Genomic DNA, 12,696 nt, shown 5'->3' with positions numbered 1-12,696 from the left:
AGCTGGAGTGTGATGTGGTGGGGGTAGACTCACATCTTGGATGGCTAGTCATTAGTTCCCATCCTATAGGGGAGTGGAGAGCCAATCCATTTGTTGTTGTTTAACTGAATGTTAATTGCATAAAGATGTGGCCTTTTCTTCCAATTAAGCCTCGTGTCTTCATAGATCTTGATGCAATGTTTATTTCTCCAATTAGGATTCCTTAAGCTTAATCTATATCTATATCTCTTTTGCCTTTTAACAGAAAATGACAAAGAATTGTTTTGCCAGGCTTACAGAAAGTATTTATTCCCATTCTCAGATTACTGGCAGATGAATAATTGGGGAAGAAGAGAAAGCTTGCCCCATTCAGCAAGGACATCCCTTAGCCCACAGAGCCTTCTGTAGGTTTCCCATTTATGTTCTCTACCTCTCTCATTTTGGCAAGTTTTGAATGGTGTTTTGTAGAAAATTAAAGAACTCACTTAAATAAAGCTTTGGGCAAGCTGATCAAAGTTTGCAATTATCTCCCTTCTTCCTTTCTCAAATTATGTTCCAGGCTTGATATTAGTATTTGTCAGCATGGCCAGCTTTTCAGACAATGACATATTACATCAGAGAATATTAATATCTGCAATTAGTATACTGATATATAGTTCACTTCTGTCATTCCTCATCCACTTTCTGTCATTTTCTTATTATGCTACTCTGACAGTCCCCTAAAGATGCAGAAGAGATATGGCTTTGCGGGGAATCACACCACTAATCATTGATAGCGGTTTTTTTGTGTAGCAGGATCTACTTTCAGATTTGTCAGCAGAGATGTTGGTGTGGCAGTACCTCTACAGGAAAGGTAGTTCTTTATAAGATTCATTTACAAGGAGAAAATTTAATGGGCTACAAGATTCGATCATGAGAGGGCTTTTTTCCCCCTGCTGAAGCGGCTTGTCATTTTAGTTAACTACAGGAGACAGGACAGAATTGTTAAAGCAATCCAATTATATAAGCTATTGAGCAAGGGATTTCTGGCCACTTTTCATTAGTGCAGTAAAACTGTAATAACTGAAGGTGCTTTCCAGACTGCTGGGTAGAAAACAGAATTCCAAATGTAGTAGGGACTTGGCTCGATCCCCCAATCCATGCCAGAAATATTTGTGAAATCCTTTTCCCACTGGACTTTGGGATGTGACCATTCCTGAAAAAATAAAGAACCTTTTTCATCAGACAAAAATCAGGCCCAAATGGTTTTCTTTGAAAATGGCATCATTGCTGAAACTGTCATCCTAATATAATGGATGGTATGTACATATTTTATTTTATTGATTTTATTTATTTATTGTTGAATTTCTATACCGCCTTTCATTAAAAACAACTCCAAGGCGGTTTACAAAAGTTAAAAACATACAATTAAAATATTAAGCTAAAAATATAAAACAAATCTAATTTAAAAACTATAAAATACAAGCATAAAAACACATAGACACAAGAGTAAAAACACATAGAAGCAGCATTGAAACGTTCATGTAAAAGCCTGGGTAAAAAGCCAAGATTTAAGAAGCTTTCTAAAAACTGTGATGGAGTCTGAGGAGCAAATGGCCACTGGGAGAGCATTCCAAAATCTGGGGGCAGCAACAGAGAAGGCCCTGTCCTGAGTGCACGACAGACGAGCCTCCTTCATTGTAGGCACCCGAAGCAGAGCCCCCTCAGATGACCTTGTCAAGTGGGCAGCAACCCTTGGGAGCAGGCGGTCCCTCAGATTCCCTGGGCCAAACCATTAAGGGCTTTAAAGGTCAAAATCAGCACCTTGAATTGGACCCAGAAACGAACTGGCAGCCAGTGCAGCTCTTTCAGGATGGGTGTGATGTGCTCCCACCAGGCAGCTCTGGACAAAACCCTAGCTACCTTGTTTTGCAATAGCTGCAGTTTCCGGATATTCTTCAAGGGCAGCCCCACATAGAGCATGTTACAGTAATCCAGCTATGACGTGACTAAAGCATGGGTAACCGTGGCCAGATCTGCCTTCTCGAGAAAGGGACGCAGCTGGAGCTAGTATTTATTAATACTGTAGTAAAAGAATTATGATTTAATTGTTACATATGGGAAAGGGGGGAAATTGTGCTTTATTGCTTAAAAGGATCTAGGGGTTAAAGTGGGTTGATCCTGAGCATAGGACATAGCAATGTGATGCTCTTACCAAAAAACAAAATTCTCTGCAAACATGATTTCAACAGCATTAATCAAGCATCACAGCTATGAAAAAGGAGGTACTTACAAATACTTTAAATTGTGTTCATCCCCTACAATATGAATCAATTATAATAGAACAGGGATATAAACATTTTCCTCTTATTCAATTGTAAACTACCTTGGCGTAAAACAATGGAAGGTTTATAGGGGTTTATTTAGAGCCTTGGGACAGGATGCTACTGTAGGCGTGCCTTTTCTTGTGCCATCACAAAATAAATTGTAGAAAACTTATAATGACAGAGTCTAATATGATGTTTGACACAGCGCAGTTAAAGGGATCTGTTACTTAGTTCCTAAACTCCTTACAGCATTCCTGATGGTAATCACAGCTGCTATTTTAAAACCAATTGCAACTTTTGCCTTTGGGAAAAAACACATTTAATTATCACTATAGTTCAGGCTCCGCTTGTTATGATGAATTATTATGGTCTGTTGTAATTTTCTTACTAAAAAGAACAGTAATGGAATATAGTGTTATAGAGTGTGTGTGTGTTTTAATGCATCTGATGATGACCTGAGATTCCAATTGCTGTGACTGAGTGCGAGAGGCTGAAAATGCTAATATAATGTTGTATCACGCTAATGTGCCCCGCAGAATTGGTAAGCTCTGTCAAGTCATAAATTATTTAAAATTTGATAAATGTAGTAGTATCATTGCATTTTCAAGCAGATATGAATGAGAGCAGCAATTCCCCCTCCCCACCTTGTTGAGTTCAAACTTTTCTTTCTTCCAGCACTTCAGTGATTTTTTATGTTGGTTGTAATATGGGAGGGGGGGAACACCCAACTCATGGAATAGTTAACATTTTGATTCTGTGTAGAGCATTTCCATTGTTGTGAATGAAATGGTTATTTTGACAAATCACACAGGAATGAAATATACTGGTTGTTTGGGTGGTGGGGAGAAGGCTAAAAAGTGTCTGGTTCCTTTGTACTATGTACATTACTATACTGGTTGCCACATACAGAGATCATTAACATGACCAGGCAGTTAGGCTGGTGGGCAGGCTTGTTTAACTCACCTTCTCCCCCCCGCCCCATGAGCTTGCTAGGAACACAGACTGTGCTCCCAGATGATCTGCGCTACATGGGCTCAGCACGGAGCTCGTGGGGCTGGGGCAATGCTTCCCAGCCTCTGCAGATCCCACAGTGCGCCACGCAACATGTGCATTGCAATGGGGGATTCCCTCAGGAATCCGTCCCTTTGTGCTACCAGGCTGGAAGTAGCTCAAGGTCACACACGAGCCGGAAGCCAGAGTTAAGGGAGCACTCGCTCCCTTAGCCGCAGCTAAAAGCCAGATAAGAAGAAGGGCTAGGCGGTGCTGCCCTGCCGAGATTGGGCCCAATGCCGGTGGTTCCCATGGGCAGCCTAGCTCAGGGTTAGGCTGCACATGAGAACAGCCTCACAGAATCAGATAGATTTGTGGTGTTTTTCTTGTTTGTTTTTTAGGACAAGAAAGTTGATACTCCTTTTAAAGTATGACTGAGCTTGGTCATTTGGGCCATCTGGGCGTTCTTACTTATCCTGCAAGCATTTTTGCCATGACGCACCTTGCTCCATCCCGTTCACTATCTGAGTAGAACAGTTATATGAACTAATGAAAGTGCCTTAAGAACATTGGAAGCTGCCTTATACTGAATCAGACCACTGCTCCGCCTAGCTCAGTATTGTCTATGCAGGCTGGCAACAGCTCCTCTAAGGTTACAGCCAGGAATCTCTCTCAGCCTAATCTAGAGATGCTGCCAGGGAGGGAACTTGGAACCTTCTGTATGCAAATATGCAGATGCTCTTCCCAGAGCGGCCCAGTGTTCCTTCTGACAGGGATTCCCAGATGTTGTTGGCTCCCAGCTGCAGTGGCTTTTGCTTGGGAAATATGGGAGTTGTAGTCAACAGCATCTGGAAATCCCTGTTAGAGGGAACACTGGAGCAGCCCCATCCCCTAAGGGGAAAAGCTTACAGTGTTCACATGTAGTCTCCCAGTCGAATGCAAACCAGTGTGGACCCTGCTCCGCAAAGGGGGGAATTCATGCTTGCTACCACAAGGCCAGCTCTCCTCCCACTGTCACCTTATACTGTCAGATCATTTTTCCATTTAGGCCAGCACTATCTAATATCGCTATCAAGAGTTTTCTAGGGTCTCAAGCAGAGCTCTTTTTAAGAAGCTAATGCTAAGTTGAACCTGGGACCTACTGCATGCAAAGCACGTGCTCTGCCACCGAGCTGTAGCTCCTCCCAGGATGGATTGTTTAGGAGGGTTGAGGGTATCCAAAGAGTCATGCTCCTGTGTGGAAGGTTGGATTAGTTAGCTTTTAAGTAAATTCCATCCTTATAATTTCCCTACAACAATGAAAGGCTTCTCTGGCTCTTAAGTACCATATATAGCAAGCATACAGCTTGATCCTTTTCCATTTACAAGCCATACAAACTGTAGAATGGAACTGCAACCTGTAACAAAACCCCAATTTCTATAAACAAGATTTAGAGACATTACATGTGTACAACTTGCCTTTCTTCAGTGTATGTAGGCTAAATTCTTTTCTCTCTCTCAAAACATTCCATCAGCTACCTTTGGGTGGCAGAGAATATTTAGAACAGCAACATATCAAGCAGAAATAACACTAGGTCCACAAAAAAAGGCACATAATCGCAAACCAGGCTGCAACAACATTCCAATACATCGTGTTTACTGTCTGAAGAATTGCTTCATAAGAATTTACAGCAGAAACTGAAAGAGGGCAAGTACAGCAAAAGGAATGCATAACAAAAACCAAATCAATTTAAATGCAAAGGTCTCTCGCAGCACTTAATAAGTATTTTAAATAAATATATTCAAAAGACACTTGGTCTCCAGGAAAATGATGAAGAGGAAAGAGAAAAGGAATGTCAGCTGTTCATAGTTAGGTATTCATTTAATACCTATGTAGCTAACCAAAAGGAAGAAATAAGCTATCAGAAGCCACACAGCTGTGTTCAGTAATGGTATACAGTACATGCAGTCATTTTAAAAAAGACTTCGGAATTTATTGAAAATTCAGGTATGACCTGAAACAACTTGATTAATGAATGAAAGCGTAATTGATTTGATTAATTAAGCAATCCTCAAAATAAGAGAGAGAGAGAGAGAACATGGAAGCCATTCATGCATTCAACAGTATTTCCAAAGTAGTAATAATAATAATTAATTAATTAACCACAGTAAACAAACCTTTTAAAAAACATTTATCAGTTTAAAAAATCCTCAACACAGCTCATTTCCACGCAGCTGCTAAGCACAGCCACTGAAGAATTCTCCCCTGCTTCTTGCTCATGGCTTATGTCATTCACAAGGTAAGGAAGCAGGGGTATCTTCCAGTCAGACCCTTCCAATTACACCATGCCCATCTCACTCTCTCCTTACCCTCACTGACCTGTAATATCACTTGACTGAGAATCTTGAGCAAGGTTTCATGATACAAAAAACTTCTTCCACTCATCAGCAAGGCTCTCACCCATGTGCTGTGGTCCACTGAAATCACAGGGCAGTGAGACTACATCTAAAGTGGTGATGGGATAGCAATACTACAGTATTGCTGCCTTACATTTATTTAGTGCTAAGCAAATGGTGCAGAATCAGATTAAGTAATAGGATCCAGAAACTGAAATGACTCTAGAAATGCCAGCCATTCTGTAAACAAAAAACTGGATAAAGAAAATTTTCTAGCAATATTTACTCAAGTAAAGTAGTCCATATGACACAAATATGCATTTGTGCATTTTAATTACATTCTATATAAATGTGATTATTTGTATATTATGCAGAGCAATTCCTTTCATACTTAAATAAGTGTATCAGACTGCTCTTATAAATGAGTATTTCTTGAATCATAGATGTCTAATCTTCATTAAAAACCAACTTTTAAAAATGCTTATAGCAAGGCTTCTGAAAATGCTGGAGTTCAGATGTGAAAAATTTGATCAAACTGGCCTATACTGCAAAATTGACCTTAGATACTGTAGGAACTGCTTGCTGGGAATTACCATAGTGCAGTAATTAATTTCTAGAACAAGAGATTCCAAGGCTGAAGTCTCTCTGATTTCAAAGCACTTTGCCTAATCTTTGGGGTATGGAGACCCTCTCAACTTAACTCAGGCAAATGTTCTCTGAACCAGTTTGACATTTGCATCTACTCTTTCTTCATATGTTTGAGGCTGAGCCCGCCACCCTCGACCCACCGCCACAAGCCACAATAGAGTTATTCCTAAGCATCTGAAAGAGAACATGTTCATTTTGGAAAAGCCTTGCTCTTTTGTTACCTGTGATTGCAACTCCATGATTATGTAATGAGTTGTATCCAGAAGAAGTTTGTCATGACTAAGTACCTTCAAAATAAATGTGATTACTTAGTTGTAACTAACTGCAAGTTCCATTGAAATTAATAGGACTTAGCCATTATTTTCTATGGATACAACCCAGTGTTTTTAGCATTGGCAGAACTGATCATGTTTCTATATTGGCAGGTGGTCCAGGTTCACAAGTAACGTGTTTGTTCAAAATGTTGAATGTTACTATAGGAGTAATTGTCAGGTACCTCTTAACACATATTTCAGAATGGGTATTCAGGCCAGCTTATTTCAAATTCTATTGCATAGAAATATAGCCTTTTTTAATAAACCAGTTTTTCAGAGTGAGTTGCCAGCTACCAACATATCCCTGTTATTAGTGCAAGAGCCCCTGGTGGCGCAGTGGTAAAACTGCCGCCCTGTAACCAGAAGGTTACAAGTTCGATCCTGACCAGGGGCTCAAGGTTGACTCAGCCTTCCATCCTTCCGAGGTCGGTAAAATGAGTACCCAGAATGTTGGGGGCAATATGCTAAATCATTGTAAACCGCTTAGAGAGCTCTGGCTATAAAGTGGTATATAAATGTAAGTGCTATTGCTATTGCTAAGAGGAATAAATGAATTATCACTTATTCATAAAGTACTTGCCATTTAGCTGATGTCCAGCAGTACTGAGCCCAGTTAATGCAAGTCACTTAGTATCAAGATTTGCAGTTTTTAATACTGATATTCTTTTTCTCTTTTAAAACAGATATTTTGTGATGCAAAGCAAATCTTTCATGCCACAGACATACTGGACTGGGAGGACAAAGATGCTGCGGACACACTGGTTGATAATGTAGTTCACTCAAGGATCATCAACCCTTTGCGCCTCTTTGTTAAGCCATCTCCAGCACTAAAACATGGGCAGATGTCATATTCAGACAGCATAGACAACTTTTGGGATTGGTTGTCCAACATCACTGAGGTTCAAGAATCTCTGGCACGAACTAAACGTAGACCAATTGTAAAAACCGGAAAATTCAAGAAAATGTTTGGGTGGGGAGACTTCCATTCTAACATCAAAACTGTGAAACTGAATCTTCTCATAACAGGGAAAATTGTTGACCATGGCAATGGAACCTTCAGTGTTTATTTCCGGCACAATTCAACAGGCCTTGGAAATGTTTCTGTGAGCCTGGTGCCACCTTCCAAGGTGGTGGAGTTTGAGTCTTCACCACAGTCCACGTTAGAGACCAAGGAGTCAAAGTCTTTCAACTGTCGCATTGAATATGAAAAAACAGACAGGGCTAAGAAAACTGCATTGTGTAACTTTGACCCTTCAAAGATCTGCTACCAAGAGCAGACACAAAGCCATGTATCCTGGTTGTGTTCTAAACCATTTAAAGTAATCTGTATTTACATTGCTTTTTACAGTGTTGATTACAAACTGGTGCAGAAGGTTTGCCCTGATTACAACTACCACAGCGAGACGCCATATTTGTCCTCTGGATGATGTGCTCTATCCTCTTTTCAGTGACTGTTCAAGCAGAGTGTTGATAATCTGTCATTTTAATTTTAACCTTCTTCTTGGGACCGTTCTTCCTAATCAGGTTATATGAGAAATGTTTCCCCCCATAAATGAAAATAATCCTGCATCCATGGGCTGGTTCGCCAGGCATGTTATTTACTTGATGACTACAACATGAAGTGGCGATATGATCTGTGATGGCAAACACCATAGATTGAGTTTTCATAGCACTGCAGATTCACGTCTTTTTATGGAGTCAGTTCACGCTTTCAGCAGTAAGTCAACAGTGAGTGATGTTTATGCATGTGTGAACCAGCCTTAAGTCTGTGCTATTATAAATAGTTTAATCTTCAGACACCAACATGTCACTTTACCATATATTTAATTTCTGACTTTCTTATTAATTGGGGAAACAGCAGGCAGGTTGTATCCTAAGAAAGTCATGACTAAGCTCCACTGAAATTAATGAAGTGTTAATCATTACTAACAAGTCCCATTCATGTCAGTGGGATGCTGGAATTCTAACTTCCTTAGGATACATCCCATTATCAATATGTGGATAAGGAGAAACAAACCAACATCAGAAGCTCTATGACTCCATAGCTAATTGTCCTACTCTAAGGCTTGCTTTAACAGCAGATAAGTATTGGAGATAACACTTCGACATCAACATTTTAGGGATGTTACAACAGCACTTCGTATCAAAGTGCCAAAGCAAATATTTAGGGCAAACATTTGTTGGGATTTTGAGAGAAGTTGAGTAGTACTATATGATTAGGTAAATTTTTGCAGGAAAGGAGCTCACACACCTCAAAAGTTGCCATTGAATTTTGCCAAAAGCCTAGCCAAAACTTTATAGGAACTGAAATGTCAAATTTCAGTTTTGCATAATTATCGGGGAATAGGAAAGCTGCATACCACTAGAATCAATGTTGGTTTCTACGATTCCCTTCCTACTGAGGAAGGTCCTTCTGCCAGAGGAGCTGGAGGCAACCTTTCAGTCCAGTCCACAGCAAATATTAAAGTACATTTTTGTGGTTGCTTTAAGATCAGTTATTACAATTGGGCCTTGTGCGCCCCCCACCATTGAAAGAGTTTTGTGGGTTTATTGCCGTATTGCAGGAGGTACTGTAGATTTTTCTATACTAGTCCATTGCTAACACAAAGCAGTCTAATTCCTTAAAGGTTCTCTGGAGTTCTTAACATAGCACAAATACATGCAAAATAGAATGACCCCAGGGTATTAGAGTGTCTTCAGAGAACAGTTTCCGTTAACTGCAGTAACCTGCAGAGTTGATTTCAGTAAAAGAACCAAACAAAGAGAGCTTGGAGGGTCTTGTCCTTACATGCAGTGGAAATCATGTTCAAACACCAATTGAAGGGCTCTGATATTTAGCAACACACACTGTCATCCGGTGTAGTATTTCAGGAAAGGCTCTTGCATCAAATGTTACTTAACAGTGCAGTGAGGCTTTCAACCTTCAGGTTTGCTGACCAAAATGTCAGGGCTTTTGTATATTTGTTCCTGGTTAAGTTTTGAAAGCAGGGTCTAACTTGGATAAGTGTGATCAGAGTTCTTGATTCCTTGAAACTTGCTGTTGCAATTACTTTTAACTTGCTGTTGGTTGCTATTGGTTGTGTCCGTTTGTTAAAATTCCTATTGCCCCAATAAATAATGTATTTCTAAGAAACAGAGCAGAAAAAAATGAAGGCTTCTTTTAAAATGTTTTAAATGTTACCAAAAGATAAAATATCAAATAAACTACATAAAAGGAAAAAAGGTCAAGCTTACAGGCATATAAACTGTGATAACTTTGTGCATTTCAAGATTGTAATATTTTTATAATACCTTGTCTGTGTTGCATCACTTATAACTGGAAAGGTCACCAACAAAAGTTATCTGCTGTTGCAGAAGGCAGTAATGGATGATTTTCTGTTAGCACTGTGGTACCACAACTAACTGTGGCTGTCATCTAAAGGGTCTCATGTATTGGCGCTCTTCAGCCTCCCACTTCTAGCCTGATCCACTGTCACTTCCTCTCACATTACCTAAACTGCTTTTCTTTCATCTTCATTCTTTCCTTTCCATGCATGAACCATAGCTAGTAAGTGGCATTTTACCACTTTGGGGACCAGACTAGAGACTTCTTCTGTACCTATTAGCATCAAGCAATAAATTGCCATTCATGGTATTGGATCATGTTTGTAACTGCTCTTTCAAAGTATACCATATAAAGATCTAAAGGACACAACTCCTTGCTAATGAAGCAAGGACTAGATGTAAACGTTTCTGTACAATGAATGGACAGAGAGGTATCGAATCATAAAAAGCCAGATTTTTTTTACCATAGCAGATACCAGAAGGAATGACCTAAGATGCAAGCTGTGTGTGCAGATGCAGAGGTGACTCAATTGATGGTAGGAGTAACGCTGTCTCTGCAAGTTTGTGTCACAGACTGACTACATTCCATCCAGAATGTAACCTGAGCTGGAAGCTGTTGGCTAGAGATGGAACTTGCGGCTGTTTGGGCTACTTTTTATGATTTCAAGTGAAGAACTCCAGTTCACATTAAACCTTTAGCACTGGATGTCAACCACCTGGCCTGTATCACACAATTCCCCAGCTACTTGTATGCCCAAGTCAGTTCCTGAATCCAAAGCATATTATTCCGTGCGTTTTTTCCCCTTTCCCCTGCAATAGCATTTCAAACTGGAAACACTTTTGTTTAAAAAAAGGGTTGTCTTAGGAGTTATCAGTTTAGCAATGTGTTTATTATTTGGTTGTCATAAGCCTGAGTATTTCTCCACTCATTTTTTATTCTGTTACAGTTTCCTCCATTAACATCCTTTCCATTTTTCCTTTCTTCCAAGACTATAGCCCCATGAAATTTCATGTTCATATTTGTGTCGTGTGTCCTTGATTTAGCTGTATATAAGCTAGGATTTATTGCTAACATTTGAGTTAAATATTGGGTGCTTTTGTAATTTAGTCGTAAGCCATTATTTTTTGAAATGTATTTCTACCCAACTCTATAGGCAGTTTAAAACACAACTAAAAGTTATTTATTGTAAAGTATGTGGAAATTATAAATGTATATATATATACTTAGAAATGTATGTGTACAAGTACAGAATATATGCATACACATATTTCTATGTAAATAAAAAGATTTTGTTAAATCTGTCATTTGCTTAGACCAGATTTTCTTTTGAAAATCATTTTTCTCAATATACCAGTTTGAAAGCTTTATATAAAATATTTGTTTTTATTATGATGATTCGCCTGAATTTAGAACAGAACTGCCAACCTGTTAACACATATTTTAGTCTGTTAACTTTGATTTTTGCCAATGAATCAATTGATTCACTGATGTGTTCCCCCCCCCCCACTGAAGTGTGTCAGCTCTAAGGACACATGGGGCGGGGAGAGTACCAAAATGATTCTAAGAAAGTGTGTGTTACCAATGCAAGTGGTAAAGTATCCTAATTTCCAAGTTATGAAGTGAACCTGGATGGATACAGGAAAAGGAGGTTTCTGCAATGCATCAACTTCTTCATGTTACCATATTTCTACACAGGAGTCATTTCAGTTAGGAATTTGTGGGAAACCCACATATACATAATTTGCAACAATCCAATATATTAAATATATTGTCTGGTGGCTATAGGCCAACTCCAGCCACTGAGGCACAATACCTCTAAATACCAGTTGCAGGCGAGCAACAGCAAGAGAAAGGTGAGGACCTCTTGCTTGTAGGCTCTCCATGGTCTAAGGAATCATCGTGTTCTCTTTATTTAGCAGGGGTAGAATAAGTAACTGGCCCTATCCACCCCCATCACAGTACTTCCAGTGACTTGCTGGTGTCTGTTTATGTTTCTTTTTAGATTGTGGGCCCTTTGGGGACAGGGAGCCATCTTATTTATTTATTATTTCTCTATGTAAACTGCTTTGGAAACTTTTGTTTAAAAGAAGTATATAAATATGTGGTGGTGGTGATGGTGGACCACTGTGTGAAATGGGATGCTGGACCTGAGAGGCCTTGGGCCTGATCCAGCAGAGCTGTTCTTATGTTCATAAACATTGAGGGGCGGTGGGGACAGAAGTAGCATTTTTAGTCTATGGTGACCACTGGTTCCCATACTGCACAGGAAACTGCTGATCCAAGAGAGAGACACACACCTTATGGGCAGCCCACTTGTGCTGCTTTCAGAGTTGGGGCAGCTCCATGTTTACAGAGAAGTGCATCATCTCAGTTCTAATGCTGCTCCCATCATTCTCAATAGGAATAGCATCACAGATACAATGACACACTCCTTAGCAGGCACAGAGCAGCCCTGACTTTTGAAGCAGTGCAGGCAGGCTGCTCCATGGCTCACAAGCTGAGTGTGCAGCTCTCAGCATGTCACTGCACAGTGTGGAAGCCACTGTCTTTAAATCATATCTAAAAAACAGTCCCTGTACTTTGTCTCTGATAAGCCTGTAGGGCCAGTGTCCTACTTGGCATTTAATTTTTAACAAGAACTGTAGGGTTAGCAGTACTGCTTCCATGTATTTACTCGCTTCAAAGCAGAAACATAGACAAAGGGCTCTCTTATTGCCTCTTGCGTGGGCCAAGAACTTCTCTACTCATTAAGAGCTTC

General features: G+C 39.8%; 1 protein-coding gene across 1 annotated transcript in view; it reads left to right on the top strand.

Moving 5' to 3' along the window:
- The window catches only part of NXPH2 (neurexophilin 2), a 45,975-nt gene extending 34,735 nt beyond the window's left edge, over window positions 1-11,240 (top strand). Inside the window, exon 2 of the mRNA XM_053287305.1 lies at window positions 7,297-11,240. Coding sequence (XP_053143280.1) covers window positions 7,297-8,040 — 744 coding nt within the window. The 3' untranslated portion in view covers window positions 8,041-11,240. The remainder of the gene's footprint in view (window positions 1-7,296) is intronic.
- Window positions 11,241-12,696: the final 1,456 nt, after the last annotated feature.

Source organism: Hemicordylus capensis, chromosome 1, assembly GCF_027244095.1.
Source record: "Hemicordylus capensis ecotype Gifberg chromosome 1, rHemCap1.1.pri, whole genome shotgun sequence".
NCBI classification, from domain to species: Eukaryota; Metazoa; Chordata; class Lepidosauria; order Squamata; family Cordylidae; genus Hemicordylus; species Hemicordylus capensis.
The sequence above is the reverse complement of the archived record's forward strand: the minus strand, read 5'-3'. Positions and strand labels throughout refer to the sequence as shown.